Here is a 24,061-nt window from a genome sequence, read left to right as displayed (position 1 = left end):
ACACAGTTTCCACTCTCCCTCATTTCCTCAGGGAAGTCTGAACCTCCCAGCCTGTGTTAATCCCCCACTTGGTATCTGGTTAACACTGGTGGCACCTGTTAACACTTCTCTTCTGAATGTCTATAGGCTGTGCCTATGTCTGAGTTGCAGTTCCACTCCTGGTTCCAGCTTCCTACTAATGTATAATCCGGGAGGTGACAGGAGATGATAGGTACCTGGGTGCCTTCCACCCATGTGGGAAACCCAGCTTGAATTCTAGGCTCCTGGCTTTTGAATGGCCCAGTCCCATCATTTGGGAAGTGAACCAACAGATGGAAGATCTCTTGGATCAGAAGAGGAGCAGCCAGGACTAGAACCGGTGCCTATATGGGATGCCGGCGCTTCAGGCCAGGGTGTCAACCCGCTGCACCATAGCACCAGCCCCAGAAAAAATTAATTTTTAAATATTATATTTTGAAAACCTTTTGGCAAAGTTAGAATGATCTCACACTGTAATATTAAAATAATTTAATACAGTAGATGTTCATGAATGAATGAAAATGCTGAACAAAACAGCAAACTTTATACATTCCTAATGCTAGTAATATAAACATTGTTGTCCAGAAACCAATGGGAGAAAACACATGGGCAAACAGTGGTAAGAGAGTCAGGTCAGGAAATGGGCAATTAGTGAAAAAAGATTCCTTAGAACATATGTGGTTAAGATGTTTTTAAATTAATGAAGAAGTATACAGATACTCAATATATCTGAAAATGTACTGAGTTAAAAATGAATACATGGGCACAGAGAAACCAAAGGTTTTAGAATTATGACTACATTATATGGGTCAAAAGAAAGGAGTAAAATAAGAACAGCTAACCCCAACTATGCAGTTTCACTTTATATAAGGAAACTCAGGTAAGCTTACAACAACTGCATTAGGACAATACAATTTCATCCCCCATCTTAAAAACAAGGAAATTTAGGTGCAGAGGAGTTAAATAACTAGGCCACAGTCAACAGCAAGTGACTGATGGCTATTGGATCAGGGTGGGGTTCTAAAATCTGTAGTCTTCACCAAATTTCTGAACCAGAAGTAATGGTTTAATGGAAAAGAGAATTTGGTGGTTTCCTAAATGGTCATTCTTCAGATTAGTGATTCTAAAGTGTGGACAATGTGACTTGAGGGATGTCTCCTGGCAATATCTGATGACATTTTTGATGGCTGTGATTTGAAGCAGGAAAGGAGCAGTGGGTAGATGACAGGGATGCTGCTAAAGATCCTACAATGCACAAAACAGCCCCACAACAAATAATCATCTGTTCAAAACATCACTAATGCTATGGGTGAAAAACCTTGTTTAAGAAGAATGGATTTAATTCCACATTTTAAAATCCATTAAAATCAAAGGGGAAAAAGTGATGTTTCTCATTTTAGCCTGATTTTAAAAATCATCAATATTATTCTCTAGACTGGTTTATTTTAGGAAAAGGAAATGGCATAGCACAAATCTGTAGTTAAGGAAAAAAAAGATTACAAATGGGCAACATAAAACTGTTAACCTGAATATCAACATTCCTTTGCACTAAAGCATATGACTATAAATCTTACTAAATCATAAGCCAAAGACAATGTGGCAAATTACTACTATGATTCAGTGTGATTAAAGTTTTACTTCAAGTTGTTATATTTTCTGTATTACTCAATGTTTTGATAGTCACTAGCTTATGAAGGATATTACAAAGTTAAATCATTATTCTTTAAAATTCTACCACCACATTATTCAAGACTTTCAGTATCTTTAATAACATGAGCTCACTACTAATGCCTGTAATATTTGCCAATTCTTCATTTTAACAATGAAAATAAAATACAGTTGTCCTGTCTCAAAGATATTAGTTCTCAACTTTCAAATTTTAATTTTTAAGGAAATTTTAAGTCTTAGTAAAGTCCTACCCCTCAATTTATGTGGGCTGAAATAAGCCTCAGTCTAAGAATTAGCTTTTCCAATGGAATTCAACTATTAAATTTCCTTAACTTATATGCCAAAAATATTTTTGGAACAATCACATACTTGCATAAAATTAGGTATCAAAGCAAACAGTATGCTCATGAAAATGTATGCTTCTGATACAAATAGACACCTTGCTGTATTTCTTAACCTATGCCACTGCAAGCTTTCTCTCAATAATCTCAGTACTAGAAGAAAACTCTAATACACTTTATTAACGTCAATATTCTTCCTACTCACTAATTTACCTAACAAATATTTACAGAGTGCAGACCTCTACGAAGGACTGGGTTCTTTAAGATTTTGATATTAAAAGTCTGAAAAATTCTCAAGTCATTGTTTTCCCGTAAGAGAAAGAAACACAATAATGAATTAAAATATGATAGTTTAAATCTGGTTTCCAAAAATAAGTAAAATACCACTCAGTTTCATGGGAAGGAAATCTGTTGATGTGTGTCCACCTAGGAAGCAGAATAACCTGGTACTTAGTAGAGAAAATCCTGGCAGTAAGCTAGCTGCCTAGGTTCATATGTCATGCCACTTGCTAGATATCTGACATTTAAAATGTTATTTAGCATTTTTAAGCACTTGTTTGCTCTGTAAGAAGGCGATAATCCTGCCTATACCTCATGGAACTATTATTATAGGATTAAATGAGACATGAACAGAATGTACGTAGCAGAGTGCACGGCATATTGTATGTATTATCTACTACTACAGTGCTAGGACAAAATAATAACCTATGTTCTTAATCTAAATTATCATACTAGATATAAATAATTCATAAAGAAAAGCAGATTTCTAAAACAAATTGGACTTCACTAATTTATCACCAGGACGTATATGTTCTACAAATTCCTCAAGACACAGAAATGTAATATATTATCAGTATTCTTCTCACACAGTATCAAGTCTTCAGGCCTGCTTTTAAAATCAAAAGTAGGAAAAACAAAATAGACTGGCAGAATGGCTCTGACAGAAGAAGGAAAGCAAAAGAAGGGCTGTTATGCCACTAACGGGTAGCCCAAGAAAATATCAGCAACATTTAGGAGCTCATTCGCGGAGTGGGCTTTGAAAATGTCCGTGAGGAACTCAAAGAAATCTGTCAATCTGCCGTGCAGTAGATGGGGACTCCAGATGTGCACAAGGACACCAGGCTCAAGAAACCACTCCAGAAAAAAAAGCAACGTCCCACATTGTGTCTGTGTATGGCTGTCCACGAAACATAGTAAGGATGAAGAAGCACTATACAAACTCTATATTGGTTATTTACATACCTTTCACCACTTTCAAAAAATCTACACAGTTAGTATGTGTGGGAACTAATAACTGTCAAAGTTACAAAACCAAGATATTTAAAAAAAATGAAACTTGTAATGCCAAATTCCACAAAGCATAACAACAACAATGTATTCTTCTGTAAATGTCCAAATCAAAGCACTTTGTACTTGTTTAAGGAAACAAGAATTTGAAATATAATATGTTCATCTATGTATTGAGAAAAAAATTACCTTGCAAACTTCCTTAGAGACAAGTCAAAATAAAAAAGAATATCATTTATTAATACTATTTAATTATCATACTTTATATTTTGAAGTGTTATTGATTTTAAATATTAGATATTTAATATATCTGTATAAAAGGAGCCTAAAATAAGTGTACTAAAATCTGGTGATCATAAAATGGAAATCTAGACAAAAACAGGAAATGAATAATAAATCAAATTAAAGTGGAGCCCAAAAACTAAAGAGTAAATCTCCCATTTATGCCTTTCTAGATCTGGACCAACACTTGCCATATCAGTGTCTGCTAACATTACCACTCATACACAAAAAAGCAACACTGATGGCCAAAAACAATGTTAACCTTGATGCTTCAAAGAAACCAAGCTAAGAAAACATTTCCTTACCTGTTATCAGATGGCAGGAGAGACAGCAAAGCCAAAGCTGAAAGTTTCCTTCTTTCAGGCTGGGTAATGTTGTCCATTCGATCTACCCACATTTCAATCATGTTTCCCAAAAGCTGGTCCATCTAAAAAAGATGAGGAGGGATTTCAAAATATTTGAAATACCATTTATTGATGACAAGTACTGTTAAAAGCCAAAATTTCCTGTCATGGCTAAAGTTCAACTCCAGCAAACCGCAAAACTAGCATACCTGAATTCAGGGTAAGTCTTCAGCTCATAAGAGTTAATTTGAGCAAAACCAGAAATCGACTAAAATTAATCTTGACAGGTAAGTAGATTTATTCAAAAGCTGTATATAAAATATGAGTGATTTTTTAAAAGATTTTATTTACTTATTTGAGATGCAGAGTTACAGAGAGAGGGAAGAAACAGAAAGAAAGGTCTTCCATCCACTGGTTCACTCCCCAGATGGCCATAATGGCTGGAGCTGAGTTGATCTGAAGCCAGGAGCCAGGAGGTTCTTCTGGGTCTCCCACATGGGTGCAGGGGCCCAATTATTTGGGCCATCTTCTACTGTTTTCCCATGCCATAGCAGAAAACTGGATCAGAAATGGAGCAGCTGGGACCAGAACCAGTGCACATATGCGATTCCGGTGACAAAGGCAGAGACTTAGCCCACTACACCACAGCACAGCCCTAATGAGTGATTTTGGTAACTTTTTTATATACCAATCAATATTCTCTTCCTGGTCCACTGAAAAAGTACATGCGTTATTCAAAACTGTCAATTTGTACTTAAATTATAGTTTATTTATTAAATTATAGATAATTACTGCTCAATGTTCTAAAATTTCCTGGATTGATTTGCTGCTATTCTCAGAATAAAGGTGAGGTTGTGACCTCAACCTGCAGAATTTCAAAGGAAAACAAGTGAATAATTTCCTATAACATTTATAATCAACATCAAAATAAAGGCAAAATAAATCAACATAACCACTATATTCCTAATGTTGTACCTTTTGAAATTTGTATTCATTAAGTAAAAGATTTCTTAAAAACTATAAAAAATAAATAAATGAACATAATACAGGATTAGCATTATAGTTAATTTCATATGTCAACCCAGCAATGTTAAATACTCAATTGCCTAAACACTAGTTAGTCTGCAAGTTGCTGTGTATTTTGTAGATATGCTTTGTAACTGCAATGAGATAATTTTAAGTAAAGACTACCCTAGATAATGAGAGAGGCCTGTAGCCAATCAGTTAAGACTTTAGAGCAAAAACTGAAAAACAAGTTTTCTTGTTAAGATTTTATTTATTTATTTGGAAGTAAGAGCTACAGAGAGAGAATCCGCTGGTTCACTTCCCAGATGGCCACAATGGTCAGGGCTGAACCACAATGAAGCCAGGTGCTTTATCTGCATCTCCTATGTAGGTGCAGGGGCTTTACCCACTATGCCACAATGCTGGCCCCTCTGAAAAACAAATTTTGTCTCAAAATTTTAACAAAGAAATTCTGCCAGTTTCTTGTCTGTCCTACAACATTTCAACATATCAGTCTCCACAATTATGGACTTGGTAACATGAAACTGACCTTCAGTTCCCATTCTTTTCTACTCTAGTGCTCCCGTATTTTTGCCAAGAAATACTTCAACTCATTATTTATAATCAACAGTTACGAAAGCACTTATCAGTTCAAACTGGCCACTTATACTAAATTTTAGTTCCCCATCTGTGCACCATACTCTAAGATGGCACAATAAACTCAAAAGAATATTTAAGATTATTGAGAGAAGCAATGTGATATCTGTCAGATACTTCAAGATCTTTTTGCCCAAGGAACTTCCCAGTTTGAACATTAAAGGTCATCCAATGACTTCATCTTGAAAAATACACACCAAAAATTAAGGTAGAGGAGAACTAACATAAAGGTATCTAATCTGATTTCTAGGATTGAGGATTAGAGCCGTGCAACAGACATGTACATTCCACCTTTCAATAACTGAAATTAAAGAATGAAATAAAAATATTTTTAAATTTCTGTATATTATTATCAATAATAAGTAGTTTGGATCTAACTTCTTAATAAACAGAACTGTTAGATATGTCTTTTGGACTAGGAGCACTGTAAAAATATTACTAAGATATTACTAAAATATTACTAAGACAAGATAGCTTGTCAACTTTTGAATTATCCTAAGGTGTCTTAGCTCCTGGCTTTGTCCTGGCCCAGCTCTGGCTGTTGCAGTCATTTGGAGAGTGAACTACAGAATAGAAGATCCCCCTCTCTCTCTTTCAAGTAAATAAATAAATCTTTAAAACAAATTTGTTTGCTGAACTTTTCTTCAACATTTTCTCATCACAGCTAAAATTGATAAGCTAATGATATTCTCTCCTATCCATTAAACAAGGCTGGGATCCTTAGTAGTTTAACTTTAGAAAAACTGCACACACATTCTAAAATGTATACTTTCTCTGAATTGCCTTGAATTACATATTTGTTTCAGTCATAAATCAAAAGATTTCACAAATTGTCCCCCTTACAGAAATATCAAGTACACTCTACCTAGTATATCTTACAAATCTTAACAGATCAACAAATGAAAACATAAAAATCTTATTTGAATATCATATAAACAGTCTCAAGATACCTAATCATTTAAGAATCTACTCAAAACTTATCCTGGTCATTGATTTCAGCTACAGTATTTTTAATAAACATTTGCTGAAAAGGTTATTTTCCACAATAATTAGGAAAATCTCTCAATTCGTGGCATTAAAACAAGTTCATTAAAAAATGAAACAAAAACAGCACAAGATTATAAATATTCCTATTTCAGATTATGTGTCAGAAATGAGAAATAGCAACCATAAATTAAAATTCTATTCTATGGCTATGCAAAATAAAATTACCTATTTTGAGTGAGAATAAGCTGTGCAAGTTTCATTTGCTTTTTACATATTCCCTTTTCATTCTTCTATTCCAGGTTATGGGTACAACACAAATTATTAAAGACAAAAGGTAAAATTTTAAATATTACAAAAAGACTCTTAGAAGGATTTATTATTTCATCAAACTCTAATTTATATTTGGATAAAGACCTCCTTAAATTTAGGTGTACTAAATCAAATAAATGCAGAATAGAGCTACAGTGTAGTGCCATTTCACCTATTAACTGGCCAAGATAATATTCAACAACAGCTTATTGTCCAATATTTTGCATTTGGTGTGCAAGAGCAGAGTAAGAGGTACTAATCTGTTATAGTCATTTAGATAGCAGTGGTAGTAAAATAACACATTCTCTTGGCAAGGTTTTAGAGACACAGGTACTTCCATCCAAGGTTCATGCGAGAACAGATTAACATCATCCCAATGGAGAACGGGCTGGCAACAACCTTTTACAGATTCCTTTAGCCTTTGACTCAATCTGGCTTCTAGACTTATCCTACAGATGTAGATGTTTCTGCATGAAATGAGAATGCACAAGATTATCCTTTGCAGTAGTATTGTTTGTATTTGCAAAGACATGGACACAAATCAATGTCCACCAAGAGAAGACTGTTGAAATACAGTGTGGTATGTCCACATAATGGAATAAGGAGGCTGGGTGTCTGGCCATCTGTTAAGATTCTGTTGAAGATATCTGAATCCCATATGAGAGTACCTGGGGTCAATAACTAGCTCTGGCTCCTGACTCCAGTGTGAGGCAGTAGTTACGGTCCAAGTAATTGGGTTCCTGCCACCCATGTGGGAGGCCTGGATTGAGTTCCTGGCTCCCAACTTTGCCACAGCCTGGTGCCAGCCATTAAGGGCATTTGTGGAATGAACCAATGGGTAATCGTTCTGTTTCTCTGCCTTTCAAATAAAGTTTAAAGTAAATAAAAAAAAAAAATTTAGGTATACTGACTCTTACCTCCTGATTAAATTTATGTGCCATCTCATTGAGCAGTGAAGAGAAGAAACTAGCATTTTGTAGTAGGACTCGACCCATAACTCCAAGATATGTGGACATCACCACAGGATACCTCTGAGCAAGCACATTTTAAATTACGTTAAGGTACAAGCATAAATTACTATAAACAATCACTGACACAGTAACAATCACCACGGTTATAAAATATTCTCCTTCAAATTGCTTCCTGTCAAAATGAACAGCCAATACTGCCCCAGTTCTAATTAATTTACTAAATACATATAACACATGGAATATAGGTACTAAATATATGGACATGAATTATAGATGCATGATACATACATATAATAAAGAGAAAGATTAATCAATGGCATATTTATATTTGTTTAAATATTCATAACCTATATAGTTATATGGACCTATTTAAGAGCTGAACATTATTCTGTAACAATATGAGGGGTCTTCAAAAGTTTGTAGATAATGTTTACTATGGAACAAAACCAAGTGTGGATTTCAATCCATTTGTCCATGAACACTTTAAAGTACCTTCATACTAGCACTATTCTTCTCCCTCCCAGTCACAATAGTTAAGCACTGAAGTTGAGCCATTAACTATTCCTCCAGCTCAAATCACTCAAATCTCACATCCTACATGTGAGAAAAGAGGAGATGTCAAAGGCAATCAACACTTCCCTGTGCGGAGAAGGAAAAGGCAAAGGTGTGTAATTCCCCTGAAAGCTGACCTTCACTTAATTTCCAAGTGACAAGGAAAGCTTTCTTTTTAAATCTCACAAAGAAGAAGAAATGATCTGTTGAAGGAGAACAATTAAAATGAGAATCCTGGAGTCCAATGCTACCTTAGTTAAGAGAAATCTTACCTCTCCTTCTATAATACCCCTGAAAACACAGGGTAAAATTGGTTGAAACATTTGCGGGCCTAATACTGGATTCACTTTAAGAGCATTTTCCACAACCTAAAAACCAGAAAGACACATTGGTAATATTCAAACAGCAAGTCAGCTTCATGCAAATCACAGGTAAGAAAGCAATGCACTATACTAAATATCAGACCCCAAGCTTGAGAATATGCAGAGGCTTTAAAAAGCTAAGAACTATACATTATCTTTTAATTCCATTTTTCCATGAACTTTTTGAAACCTAAATACATACAAAATGCACTAATCGAGGCACTAGACACAGCTTAAAAAACATTTTAAAAAAACTGCAGTTTGATATAAAGTAGGGTATTTAGACACAGCTATAATCCCATTGTAACAACTTAAGGCATCATGCTGTTAATGTAACTCTTGCCCTGTGCTTTAAACAACTGTTAGAGAATGTTGAAATAGTAGAAACAGTAAAAGGCATTTAAAAATTATTTGCTTTTAATCATGAAAAAGGAAGTCAGTGGCAAATATCTCACTGATGAAAAATAAATATATATTTAAGTTCATCAATAAACTGGAAGAGAAAGAGTATGTTGCACATATACTGCATATTTATCACTATATTTCAGTTACACAGAGTATTTGTTGTACTAATACATGTGAAAACTTGTAGTAGAGAAAAAAATTTTATTTTTATTTTATTTGAATGACAAAGAGCAAGAAAGAAAGGCAGAAAAAATGTCCCATCTGCTCTGGTTCACTCCAGAAATGCCCACAACTGCCAGGGTTGAGCCAGGCCAAAGCTAAGAGCCTGGATCTCAATCCAGGTCACCCATAGAGGTAGAGAAAGGACCCAAGTACTTGAGCCATCAACTGCTGCCTCCCAGGGTCTGCACTAGCAGAAAGCTGAAACTGGAAGGGAAGGCAGCACTCAAACCCAGGCAGCGTCTTAACAGCTGCACCGAATGCCCACCCCAGAAATTACTTTTATGTAAGTGAGGTGTTTCCTCCTTAAGAACATGGGTAATTATAAAATTCTTGCAGGGCTGAATTTTTGCTTGCTTTTTTTTTTTTTTTTTTTTACCTTTTAGAGAGAAAGGCCAAGAGAAAGAGGTCAAGAAGCAGCAATAAGGACCAACAAGGACATCTGCTCCATGCTTCTGCCCAAGCGCTTCAGAGGTGGGAAGGACAGACACTACCTAAGAGGGCTGTGGGCAAGGACCCAGGCCCAGGGCCGGGCCAAAAATCTCCGATGACTTCCAGATCTACCACTGGCATTCTGAGTGACAAAATTGTTTACTATATACAACTAATCCATGCATTGAAGGCCTATTAGCGTTTCTGGTCCCTGCTCATTATGTGCCAACAGGACACACCAAAGGGCAGTGGCAGTCAATCATTTCCAAGCATTCTGAAACATTTCCAAGGTATACAAACAACTCCCATGACTGACAACATTCTCAACTTTGAGCAAGAATTGAAGTAAATGTCCGAAGACAGTATTAAAAATATAAAAATGTTATTGTAGGCCACAAACTATCAGGGATAAAAGATTCCACTTCCTGATTAAAAAAAAAAGGATATAAAAATTTAAATGCAAACTCAATAAAATTTATTTTTTCTTTTAAAAAAATTACATCTGGGAAGAGAGATAAACATGGAAGATGAGGTAGGAGATGAAGATGTCACCATTGTTTATCTGTGAATGGGAGGAAGTAATGCAATTAGCTGACTGCTTAAAAACACATTTATCTGCATTCCTTCCTGAAACCCCACTAACATTACACTGAAGGGATATGGGGGTTGGGGAGCATAATTTTAAGAGAAAAAGGAAATGAGAAATAAAGACTGGACGCAGGGAGAAGAAACGAAGAAGCTGACTCCCTAGATCAGAGCAGGCTGGATTCTAAAGCTGAAATGTACTCTGATTCACCTCATCTATCTGTTCACCGCTTGTCTTTCTCCTAGAACTCAGGATTCTGCCACCCACATCAGAGACCAGGATTGAGTTCCTGACTCCTGGCTTCGGCCTGGCCCAGCCACAGGCGTTGAGGGCATTTGGGGAGTGAGTAAACCTTTCCAACAGATAAAATCAATTTCTTAAAAAAGGTCAGGAATCATTAGGAGCAAAAAATCACAGAAAAATGAGATAATTTTTGAAAAGTTGAGCAGAAAAATACCACTATCATACTTGTGGACCAGGCAGAGAAGATAGTAAAAATTCAGAAGGTAGTAATGATAAGATACAGAACAGCTGAACAGTGGGCTGTCAGTGCTGAGTCTCACAACGCTCCCATTCTCACATCTGGTGAAACAGGAACAACTGTAATGCCAATAGTAAGTTTCCATTTTGACATACTGAATTTGAAGAAGCCTGTGGCAAATTTATATGAAATGCTAATCTGTGTTCTTAAAATGAAAAATCCCAGATCCTAATAAACATATTTAACACAAATATATAAGCTTTAAAATCATACTAGCATTACTAATAACAGTAATAAACTGAATGTAATTTAAATTTGATTTTATTTGCTCCAACATTATTTTCCACTAGGGGTATAAATGTAAACTATTACACAAAGTTACTTGAAATACTCTTCTCAGATGACTGTCACCAGTAGTATATTAGTTAAATTCTTCAGTCTTTTTCTTTAGGAACTGCTTTTGCTTTTTAAAACTTTTTATGTATTTGAAAGACAGAGAGCCAGACAGAGACCTTCCATCTGCTGGTTCATTGCCCTAATGCTCACAACAGCCAGGACTGAGCCATGTTGAAGCCAGGAGCCAGGAACTCAACTCAGTCTCCCACATGGGTGGCAGGGACCCAAGGACCTGAGCTATCTCCTGCTGCCTCCCAGGGTGCACATTACCAGGAAGTTGGAATCAGAAGCAAAGCCAGGGCCTGAATTCAAGCACTAAGTTAAAGGATGTGGGCAACACAAGTGGAGTCTTAACCACTGCACCAAACACCAGCAACTATTTACCAAAATCATAAAACCCAAATATGGCTCCAAGCTCTGAAGTGTAACACAAACACAGTAGGTCCTCAAAGATCTAGTGTTCACTCTCTCCTACCACTAGACAACCACTCATCATTTGCTTCCTTCTCCCATTGCTTTCTTTGTTCCATTCTTTAAACTAAAAACATAGACTCTATTCTTTAGTTAATCCTTGAATCACCCTAAAGCTGTATGTAGAGTATTACAATGTATGGCAGAATAGGTTGTGGTACTTCCAAATACCTTTTAATTACTTTTTCCAGCATTTCCTATCACAAATAGAACTTCTGCACTTCAGTTTTAATCCATCTGCTTTCTGAATACACCTGCAACACAATGTTTTTAAAATTCATCGAGAAAAGGCAGACTTCTCTGCACTTAGGAATCCATTTTCTTAATTTAGGTTTCTACTGCATTTAGTAGTTAAAAGCTTGAATCCTAGTCAGAATATGCCTCTGTTTATGTCATCACTCCAAAATGTACTAGCTGTGTAATCTCAAAAAAATGATTTACCTCTCTGTGGTTTAATTTTTTACACACAAAAATAGGGAGAACATTACTGATATCATGTTTATGTGAGAATTAAATAATCACAATGTTTGTACTTATAAATATGTAACATAGGAAATGATATTATAAACTCATTTTTAAAAAGATTTATTTATTTGAAAGATATTATGACACAGAGAGACAGATCCTCCATCCACTGGTTCACTCCCTAAATGCCTACAACAGCTAGGATGAGGCCAGGCTGAAGCCAGGAGCCAGGAACAACATCCAGGTCTCCCACTTAGTGACAGGAACTCAACAATTGAATCATCATCCTCTGCTTCCCAGGCTTATTACCAGGAAGCTAAAAAATCACAAAGTGCAGTAGCCAGGACTCAATATGGGACACAGACATCCCAGGTGGCAGCTTAACAAATGAATGACAACACCAGCCCCTAACTATATGCTAAAAATACTATAGTTTAAAATATAGTTGTTATAAAACAAATTATGGGGCCAGCGCTGTGGTGCAGTGGGTTAATGCCCTGGCCTGAAGCGCTGGCATCCCATATGAGCACTGGTTCTAGTCCTGACGGCTCCTCTTCCGATCCAGCTCTCTGCTATGGTCTGGGAAAAGTAATAGAAGATGGCCCAAGTGCTTGGGCCCCTGCACCCACGTGGGAGACCCGGAAAGCAGTAGAAGATGGCCCACATCCTTGGGCCCCTGCACCCATGTGGGAGACCCAGAGGAAGCTCCTGGCTCCTGGCTCCTGGCTTCAGATCGGCACAGCTCCAGCCATTGCGGCCATCTGGGGAGTGAACCATTGGTTGGAGGACCTGTCTCTCTCTGCCTTTCTTCTCTCTGTGTAACTCTGACTTTCAAAGAAATAAATAAAACTTTAAAAAAATTATATCTTAAAATTATTCCTGGCATCTTAAGCTTTGTCACACTGAATGAAAGCAACTTGGCTTAATAATGTCTGATATGACCATGACAGAAATGAGAATTTCAAAACTCAAAATATATGTGTCAATAAATTTAAAATTAGATGTTAATTTAAATTGGAGTATTTTTAGAATATAATTGTATCTATCTAGATAACTTGTTCCAAGTCACAGAATACAATAAAGTCTTTTTTTTGCTCTAATCCATTTGCTTCTAATGCAGCCATAGTGGTCCCTCTTATCAAAGTTTCATAACAATGTAATTTTCTACCTCAAAGAACAAAGAGTTCCTTGCAAATACTGTCAGGAATTAGCATAACAGTGACACTGAGTCAAAAAAATATTAAAAATGTTATATAGCATACTATATTAAGAAATAGTATCTGAGAGATGTTAAAAATTAAAATAATAAGCTACAATAAAAACTATTATTATAGCCATACTCAAACTCTGAGAACAGGAAATGCCAAAAATTTTGAGAATTATCCTAGCCTTCAAATACAGGCATAAAAGCACCACTGTCCTAAAATATTCTGTTACATTAAAATATAAACAATTTATTCATGGTAACAATTATATTCCATTTATTATATAATAAAATCTACCTTCTGAGATTTCAAATGAAATATGCAGGCTTAGCTATAGAAATGTTCATAAAAAGTACTGTTTTAAACACATATATTTCCTGTAAAGATAGGTGGCAGGCCTATTAAAGGCAGCTCTGTACAGTGATCTGCCCTCAAGGAGACCCAACAGGCCAGTCCACTGCAGTGGCTTTCAATGTGGAAAGCCTGGGTTTCAGCAGAAATCAGCTTGTGAAGAGCCCTAGCAACTCTACCAAGAGTTGGATCACTGGAAGTGGAGCTGCCCTGGAGTCGAAGGACGCCCAGGTCAGAGCCACAAATCCTGCTGGCTCTAAGCTGTCAAGCCCTTCACTTGGCCCAGCTTCCAAAGTGACCACTGCTGTGGAGGGGCAGCCAAGTAGGGTCAGTAACATTGCAGGCAGAACTGTAAATTTCCTGTTAGAGATGCCACCTACATTTACCTGGCCAGCTCCCCTCCCAGGCCAGCTAGGTAATAGAAGTCAACAGGGTGCCTTCCCAAGGAGGTTCACATCTCCCTTAGGATGTATCCCACCCACCAGATTATTATCAAGCCCCTTCTGTCAGTTTATTTGCCTCTCAGAGAACTTATTTGTGGCTTAGATAGCACCTTTCTTAGGTCCTCTAATAATGACCATGTCTTTTGTTCTAGACCCTGTCTAGCCCACTTGGGCCTTATTCCTTTGTAATCATAGCCTCTACTCTAACATCAATGGCTCTGCTCCCAACCTGTGTGTATTGATGGTCTTCTCCCCCACTTAATGTTGTATGATTTCAGAATTTCTCCATAGACAAACACCTCTACCCACAAAAGTTGAGTGGCTTTTCTCCCAGTCTTGGCTGGGATCAGCTTTAAACTATATTCATCAAACTGTCCTCAGAAGGGTCCTCACAAGGGTCCCCCTCATTTCCTCTCCTCTCATTACCTGGTTAATGCCACTCTTAGGATCACTGGTTGCTATTCTCACCCTGACTTTTATACTACAGCGTCTGTCTAAGTGTTTACAGGAGTTGGTAATGGAATGAACCAAGGCCCTCAGCAACCTGATGGTCAACCAAATGCTGCTACAGGAGTATACTTGGCTCCCCACCCAGGAGACAGCAGCTTGAGACATTGCTCCATGCCAGCAAAGAGTACCTCATTGCCCCATGTCAGCAGGAAGTAGCTCTAAAGACAGATCATTATCCCTCTCCCCTCCTGGACTTTTGGGACTAATGTAATCCCATACAGCTCCTGCTTTATAAAAAACAAAAGGGGGGAATGTTAGGAAAATGAGGCAGTCTTATCTATGGCACAATCTACACCTTGACACCATCCTAGGCTCTAGCCCCCCCGCAGCCATTGCTGAAAGCCAGGTAGCCACATGGTCCAAAAACCGGTGTCAGCCCCACCCCTATCCTAATGGGATTTGCTGCTCCTACTTCCCTGCCCGCCCCCCAGCAAAGTTTTAAAAGGGCCTACTCTTACTCTCTCTCTCTCTCTCCCCCTCTCCCTCTCCATCTCCTGACCTCCATCTCTGTCTCTGTCTCTCTCTCTCTCTTACACTCTCCTTCTCCCTCTATTTCTTCTTTGCCCCTTCAATCCAGTCTGTCGGGTTCCCCAATAAACTCTTTTCCTTAAAAAAAAAATTTTAAGAAAACATATATTTCCAATTTTTATCTCAAGTATTCATTTATATCCTAGTAAAAGTCTACTTGGGCATACTATAGAGAAATTGGCTTAATCTGTAACGGATTAAATGTTACAAATGTTTTACTATATATTTGCATCATAAATGATTTTTGCTGCCCCATTCAATAAAAAAATGTGGTATACCTAATACAGATAAAATGAAATTAATGTACAATTTTTTTTATAATATGCATTTTAATGCTACAGATTTTCTATGAACTTTTTGAGACAACCTCACATAAGCTCAAATGATCCTCATGTCAACACTAGAAAGCAGGTAAAGCTATCATCTCCATTGTACAGAAAGAAAGTGAGCAACATTCCCATATTCCACAGCTGTGAAATAACAGAGCCAACACACTAATGCCTGGCAGTCTCCCTGTAGTTCACACTCTTAACTGCTATGCTACAGTCCCTCTAATTGTCTTGTGACACTAGTTAAAAACAAGTAGTAAGAAGGAACTAAGTAGTCTCCTTAAGACATCCTAAAAACTTGGCTCATTTTCAACAGAAGTTTACAATAACCATCCCAAATAGTTCAAAATAAATTCTCTTTCAGGGGCCAGCACTGCGGCATAGCGGGTAAAGCTGTCACCTGCAGTGCCGGCATCCTATATGAGTCCCCCTTCCTCTACTTTTGATCCAGCTCCCTGCTAATGCGCCTGGGAAAGAAGCAGAAGATGGCCCAAGTCCTTGGGCCCCTGCACCCACTTGGGGAGACCCAGAAGCAGCTCCTGGCTCCTGGCTTTGGATCAGAACAGCTGTAGCCGTTGCTGCCATTTAGGGAGTGAGCCAGCAGATGGAAGATTCTCTTTCTCTCTCTCCGCCTCTCTGTAAATCAATCTTTCAAAAAAATTCTGTCAACAATTATCTCACTAATAATACTATAGAACAAGCCACACACACAAAAAAAGCTTTCAGTGCAAATTTGGCCAGGGAGATGTTAAATATGGGAAATATCCTCTGTTCTTCAACACTCAGAAGACACGGATTATAACTAAACAGCATTTTAATTACTGCATAGTTACACATTATTAGAAGTCATTTAGTGTAACTTCTATAACAGATGATGGACCTGAAGCCCAGCATATACTCAAGAACTGTGTAAGAGGAAGGACATTTGGCATCACAGTTGGGTTGTCCCTTGGGATGCCATCAATCAAACTGCCCAAGTGTCTCTGTTCAAATGTCGCTGCCATTCCGATTCCAGCTTTACACTAATGTACATCCTAGAAGGTACAAGGTGATAGCTCAAGTACCTGAATCTCTGCCACCCACATAGGTGGTTTCAGCCTGGCCCAGACCAGGCTGTAATGGACATCTGGGTAATGAACAAGTGGATAGAGATCTCTTTCTTGGTCTCAACTGCCTTTCAAATACATTAAAAAAAAATGAATTAAAAAAATATTTTAAAAAATAGTGCAAATAGCAGAATTGGGTATACACATCAAAGTATAGGTCAAGGAGAAAAGGACAATTAGTATGCTTGTATTGGCATTGGCACTGGATCTATAACATAAAAATTATGATTTCTGGAGTGTCTGACCAGCTACTGAGACACCTGTCTTCCACATCAACTACAGATCCAGGAAGACAACATGATGGCTGCAGTAATTAAGCTCCTGCCACACATGGGGAAGACACAGACTGCATTCCTCTTTCCTGATCCAGCCCAGCTCTGGACACAGAGGGCACCTAGGGAGTGAACAGCAGACAGGAGTTCTACCATCATGTCTCTCTTGTCTAAAATAAATAATTTTAAAAAAATTAACGATTCCTTGCCTGTATAAACACTTAATATGTAAATCTTCACAGAAAACAGGGCATAAATTTATTGAACTTCAGATAATGGAAACATTTACAATCTAGTAGAAGAGATTTTAAAAACACACACACACGGAAAAATCCACAGAGTATATCAAAATGACAGCAATATCCTCTCGTTTCGATCACTCACACACTGCCAATCACTTTTTCCTGGAATAGTCAGAATTACGTCCAAAGTGTCAATTCCTTGTTATCTTCTCCACCTCCAAAGAACAAAGCAAAAGATGAAGCTGAGATTGTGTAAGACAGATGAAACTCCTCAACAGAATTATACACTGCCCACTGCCATGATGTCAGTTTGGTAAAGGTGTAAATACAATTTTTTTTTAATCACAAAAGCATTTTAGTAAAGAATGTAACTATTATTGCTTGTAAGCTCTGAAGCTTGGAGAAAACTTAGAAATTAACAGGGGTGGATCCTGACAGACAAGTGGCAGTGGACAGAGCTCAAGTACCCAGGGTCTCAACACGCCTCACGCACAGATTCCTGTTTTCACCTCTTCACAGCCCACGTGCTTCTGTGGTAACAGTGGCTTACTTGTACTCTCACCCTTTAGCTAAGCCCTTGCTCTAAAAGAGAAACTAAGGAACCTATGAAATGAAAGCCAGAGTTCTGTTATGCTTTCTGGTTCAGTATATTATTTTGGTTTTTAAATTTCTATTGTGATTCAAATTTGTATTAAATGACACCTTCTGGAAATACCTCTTCTCTACTGTTTCCCTTTAATCTGTAAAATCTACTGTTTCCCTTTATTCTTTACATACACAAAGGCATTTTAAACACTTATTTAAGTTTTATTTATTCATTTGAAAGTGTGACAGAGAGAGGGAAGTGGGGAAGAGGGGGAGAGGAGAAGAGGAGAAGAGAGAGAGACCCTTTCATCTGCTGCTTCATTCCCCAAATGTCCACACCAGCCAAGGACAGGACTAGGCTGAAATCAAGAGCTCATCTGGGACTCCCACAAGGGTATCAGGGACTCCAGTAACTGAGCCCTCATCTGCTACCTCCCAGGATGCATTAGCAGGAAGCTGGACTGAAAGAAGGACTTGAACTGGCACTCCAAAATGGGATGCAGGTGTCCCAAGTGGCAGCTTAATCTGCTGTATAACTCCCTCCCCTCATTTTTGTTTTAAAAATATTTATTTATTTTAAAGGCAGAGTGACAGAGACGAGAGTCAGCCACAGAAAGAGAGCAAGAGAGCCAGAGAGCATGAACAAGAGATCTTCCATCTGCTAGTTCACTTACCAAATGGCCACAAAAGTCAGAACGGGGCCAGGCTATAAAGCCAGAAGCCAGGAACTCCATCAAAGTCACCCACGTGGGTGGCAGAAACTCAAGTACTTGGGCCATCATCCACTGCTTCCCCAAGCGCATTAGCAGGCAGCTTAGTCAGAAGCAGAGCGCCCAGGACTTGAACAGTGGCACAAGCAGTGGTTAAACCTACTGCACCACAACACTGGCCCTACTTTTACTTGATTCTCTAAGATTTATTTACTTATTTGAAAAGTAAAGTGACAGAGAGATAGGGAGAGAGGGGCAGAGAGAGATCTCACATTTTTAGTTTTTAATAAAGTCCTTATTATGGTTGAAAAAGATAATGAAGTTCTAACTCTGGAATGTGATCTTCTTATTGGCAGCAGGATCTTTGGCCGATACAATCAACTTAAGACAAAGATATCAGGCTGGCACCGTGGCTCACTTGGTTAAACCTCTGCCTGTGGCGCCGGCATCCCATATGGGCGCTGGGTTCTAGTCCCAGTTGCTCCTCTTCCAGTCCAACTCTCTGCTGTGGCCTGGGAAGGCAGTGGAGGATGGTCCAAGAGCTTGGGCCCTGCACCTGCATGGGAGACCAGGAGGAAGCACCTGGCTCCTGGCTTCAGATCAGTGCAGCATGCCAGCCATAGCAGCCATTTGGGGAGTGAACCAATGGAAGGAAGACCTTTCTCTCTGTCTCTCTCTCTTTTACTGCCTATAACTCTATCCATCAAATAAAAAAAAAAAATAAGACAAAGATATGGGTGTTTACTCCATTATAAGAAAATCACAGCCACAGAGACACAAAGAGAAAATAATGTGACAGTCGAGACAGAGATTGGAGTTATGTATCTGCAAGCCAAGGAAAGTGAAGAACTGCCTGCAATCATTAGAATCTAAGAGAAAGGCTGGGAATCAATTTTCCTCTAGAGCATTCAGGGAGCATGGCCTTGCCAACATTTTGATTTTGGATAATACAAATGTATTTCTGTTTTTTAAGCGACCAAGGATGTAGTATTTTGTTAATGCGCCTCAAAGAAACTAACATAGTGCTTAACAATCTCAAAATCTTCCTCTTCTCATCAATGTATAATCTCTCTCCAGTAATCTCAAATGTTTAAAATAACATCACCATCCCCACTGTCAACAGATAATCCTAACAGTATTTTCTGTGTTCTTAAGAGTTGTTCAAGTCTCTGCAATATTCCACACTTTATTAGCCTGGTTCTCTTTACTAGGATTTTCAGAATTAGCAAACGAAAACTCTATACTTTATCTAGCAACCCTACTAACATCTAGTCAACTTTTAAGATTCACGTCATATCTCACTTCCTTTATCCAAAAAAAAATAATAATAATAACAAATTTTCTTCCAAATGCTGGGTTAGATGTCCACTTCTACACTGCCAAAGCAACATAAGGAGAGTTGGCAGTGACTCCCATTAAAAATTGGCTCGTGAAAATCATCTGTGGAACATTTTAAAAGAAGATAAATTTGAAAAAGTTAACCAGAGAGTTTTGAGATGCTACTAATCCCCTGCCACTGTTTATGCAACATTAAAAAGGTTGTTTACATGCTTCCTCCTTTCAACAGACTGAAGAGCAGAACTTGGTTTTCCTACCACCTGTACCCAGTAGAAGAAAGCACTGAATACCAATACTAGGGGATGGCAAACTATGCCCATGGACCAAATCTGACTCACTGCATCGCTTTATAAGTAAAGTATTAATAAACACAGCCACACTCATCCATTTACAGATCATCAATGATGGCATTCATACTGTATCAGCAGATTTAAAGGGTTGAGACAAACATGTTATGCCCCAGGGTCCAAAATATTTACTGTCTGGTCCTTTACAGAAAAGGTTTGCTGACCCTGACCCAAAGGAGGGATGACTGAATAATCAGCAAATGTTACTGAATGCAACCAGCATAAAAGTCAAATTAACCATGCATTATTTACATGGCTATCTAGAGCTCTGTGTGTGTGTGTGTGTGTGTGTGTAATGTCTGTGAAGAACAAAACATTAAATGTTATACAAATAAGTTCAGACTTAAGATTATGCTTTATTAGGTGCATAATGGCTATCACAGTGCTTAATATGAAGTAAGGTTGTATACCATCTGCACAAATTTTTACTCACTTAATCTTCAAAGTATATTTGGGACTGCTGCTACAAATATTAACCATTACTTAAATATACTTCTTCTGATGTACCTCTTGGGGAAATTACTTTTTCACTTCACTGATAGACAATTTTTATGATCTCAGACAATGCCAGAGTTTTCAAACCATAAATGCTACTTTTTTATGGTAACACTTTCCCTGACCAGAATTTAGCTGTCATACCTGACACAGAATACAGTTGAGAAATCAGAAACAACAACAACAAAAAGAAGTATTTTAGGGAATACTTATTCTATGTTATGGAAGAAATGTTACCTAATTCTAGAAGAGCAAAATAATGCCAATAAAAATCTTTAAATTAAATTATGGATGGGGAGGGTTACCACTTCTTTCAAACTCCATACTTAAATCATGTACATGTACATATTTACATACATAAATAAGATGTAGTTTAATAAATGAGAATCTAAATGTATGCTTATATGTAAATCCATAGCATTATTTAAAATTTTCTTTTCTTAGGAAAAGTTAGGGACAAAAGATCATACCTAATACAAATACAGTTTATTGATACATTGATTTTATAGGAATATAAGGATATACATATCTTTAACAAATTATATTAATATTAATCAATATAAATAAATATATAAAGACAATAAATAACTTAAGAGTCTATTGATTCTTAATTACACACACCCCAACAAACTTCAAATCTAACTTTAATAGCCAACTCAAAATAAAATTATTTTACCCAAAAGCTGGCTAACAATTTGAAGGACTGAGAAGTATCAGATGTCACCAAACTTTATACAATTTATTTTAAAAGTTTTTAAATCCTTGCACACAAAGGAGGTCTCAAGATAGGCAAACATCCGAATCAGCTTAGATCATGTTAGAAACTGGAATTGCATTTTAAAACATGTCAAAGTAATCTGTCGCAGCTATTAACTGAATTACTACTAAAAGAAAAAAATCCTATCCAGGATTATATCAACTCTTCTTACTGCCAAACATCCACACACCAATAAAAGTTCAATTGCACAAAATAAAATGCTCATATTCATTTATCAAGATGACCATACCTTGAGCACTTGAACTTGACCTTCTGTAGTAATTTCCTTTAACAAGTCACAAAAGGACTGACACAGACCTACTGCATATGTCTGAAATTCAATAAAAGTTAAAATATCCATAAGAATGTATTGGCAATATGAAAAAGGCAAATAATTCAATTTATTTTTTTTTTTTTTAGTAAGAGGAAAGCGTTTATTTCAAGAAGTCAGCATCTTGGGGAAAGAGAGATCTCTTGATCCACAATGTGCTCTTTTTGTCCAACAAGCCAACAAGAAGAATTTTTAAAGGACAAGGGTAGCTTCATGAAAACTTTTTTTCTTGGGAAAAGTTAGGTATAAAATATTATGCCTAATAAAAAATATAGTTTATTGATACTGATTTTATGAATATAAGGATATACTAACTGCACAGGATATTTTCCACAATAAATAACAATGGAATTGCATGCATCACAAATGGTCAGTTAATATTTCTTCCCATCCTTAAAATAACAGATCAATTTAAAAATTCACCTCTAATTTCAAGTTAGAAATAATAAAAATAGTAGCTACATAATTTCTTATAATACAAAAACTACTCCAACATACCTGTAAAAATTCTGTTGATGATAAAAAGATATAACCATTGATGATCTTAAAGCAGGTTCTGAGATTTTCTGAACTTAGTTCTGCCAAATCAATAAATTCCCCAAAAAAGGCAAATTACTTCACTATTTAAAAATTAGTTTAAAGAGATTCATTTTTAATACTAAGATATATTTACTTCATCACAAATCTTTTCTCAAGCTATTTAGACTACCAATACTCTAGATACCTATCTAAAGGCTATCTCACTTTTCACAAATTAAAACAACATAGGGATGGAAAAATCAAGCTTCTCTGTTTTTCCCTTAAAAAGAAACAAACAAATCATTTGGCTCAACCTTTAATTTCAAACTAAATTTTAGTGCTAGCATGAAGATCAACATGCAACTGAATCACTTTATTGTACTTTGACATCTGCTTATTGCAAATGAATGCACTTTACTGATGAGTAGTCCTGCTAAAAGACTGAATATGCTTTCTTGCTCTTCAAAAAATTATATTATGCTTAGATATTCTGAGTATTCAAGCTATCTTCAAATTTGCTCCTCTATAAAAACCTACAAATAAAAAATGTTCTTTAGGACGTAATCACCATAATAACCTAGAAAAGGATGTTTGTTTTAGCTATTCCTTCTTAAGTGCAAAGTAGAAATTACCTTGTTCAAACAATATAATCAACAGCAGTGCTGCTTTATAAGTCTAACTATGTATAATAATAGGATCTAACAGAATACAGATTGTACATTACATAATTACATAAATCAAAATACCATGTATGTCTAGATCCTGTCATTCTTTGTTGAAAATATTTTAGAAATTCTATTCAATTGCAATAGAATATTTTTTCTTAACTTTTTTGAGCAAAATTACTGCCTAGATCATTGGTTTATGATTTAACTCAAATCTTGACAGAAGTGAAAAGACTTTCTATTCTGTTATTTGCACAAAAGAATAACAACCTTTCCATTAGCTCAAAATGTCTTTTAAGTCCTATACTTGAATATTTGACCACTGGCTTAAAACTATGAGTTCAGGGAGGGAACAGGGAATGCCCAACCTGTTATTATGCTACTAAAATATTCAGTAAATAAATACACGTGGTCATTAAGTATTCTTTTACAACAGAAAACAATCTCAGGATAAAGGAGGCCTTTATATTGCATAAAATTGTTCTAATAGAAAAAAATCATACAATTTTCTTCTCATCAAGGAGAAAGTCTAGTCCAGTCTGGACTTGTGCATACTTTTTACAGAACAACACTGAATAGCAAACTGTTTGGCCACCACTGTGATACTTAAGAGAGAACTGAGAATAGCTTTATTCAAGGCATGTCAGGACATAGAATTTCAAAATCACTACCAACTAAAATTTCATCAACATCTATGCTGAAAGACACAATATTTAAAAAGGTTTAATTTTATAAATCATGGAGTCTATCTCTTCTTACAGATATTTTTAAAAAACTATTCCTTACTCAATCCATACAAACTAATGACCAGGGCAATCATGTCATTTTATACTGTTTTCAATGCCTCCATTATGCCCAGAACAACTTCTACTAATGTTCTTCAGCATGCTATTGTCAGTAAATATTAAATATCCATATTAAAAATATCCCTAAAATGAACAAACTATCTATTTTAAGGTACTAATCATTTTTCATTATATCTACAAGCTCCTAGAAAGATTCCAAAGGAAAATTACTATACAGTCCTAATACAAGGAGAAGATATACTTCAATTATGCAATAGATTTCTATTTTCAGAAAATTTGTAATT

The 24,061-nt window shown here is 36.7% G+C and overlaps 1 protein-coding gene across 1 annotated transcript in view; it reads right to left on the bottom strand.

Annotated features, from left to right (window-relative positions):
• Nucleotides 1-24,061, bottom strand: part of IPO11 (importin 11) — a 220,202-nt gene that overhangs the window by 69,127 nt on the left and 127,014 nt on the right. Inside the window, exons 23-27 of the mRNA XM_062212061.1 lie at nt 22,286-22,365; nt 21,707-21,787; nt 8,694-8,789; nt 7,816-7,929; nt 3,902-4,023 (exon numbers count right to left, since the gene is read on the bottom strand). Of these exons, the coding sequence (XP_062068045.1) occupies nt 3,902-4,023; nt 7,816-7,929; nt 8,694-8,789; nt 21,707-21,787; nt 22,286-22,365 (493 nt within the window). The remainder of the gene's footprint in view (nt 1-3,901; nt 4,024-7,815; nt 7,930-8,693; nt 8,790-21,706; nt 21,788-22,285; nt 22,366-24,061) is intronic.

Source organism: Lepus europaeus, chromosome 15, assembly GCF_033115175.1.
Source record: "Lepus europaeus isolate LE1 chromosome 15, mLepTim1.pri, whole genome shotgun sequence".
Classification (NCBI taxonomy): domain Eukaryota; kingdom Metazoa; phylum Chordata; class Mammalia; order Lagomorpha; family Leporidae; genus Lepus; species Lepus europaeus.
This window is presented reverse-complemented; position numbering and strand designations above follow the sequence as displayed.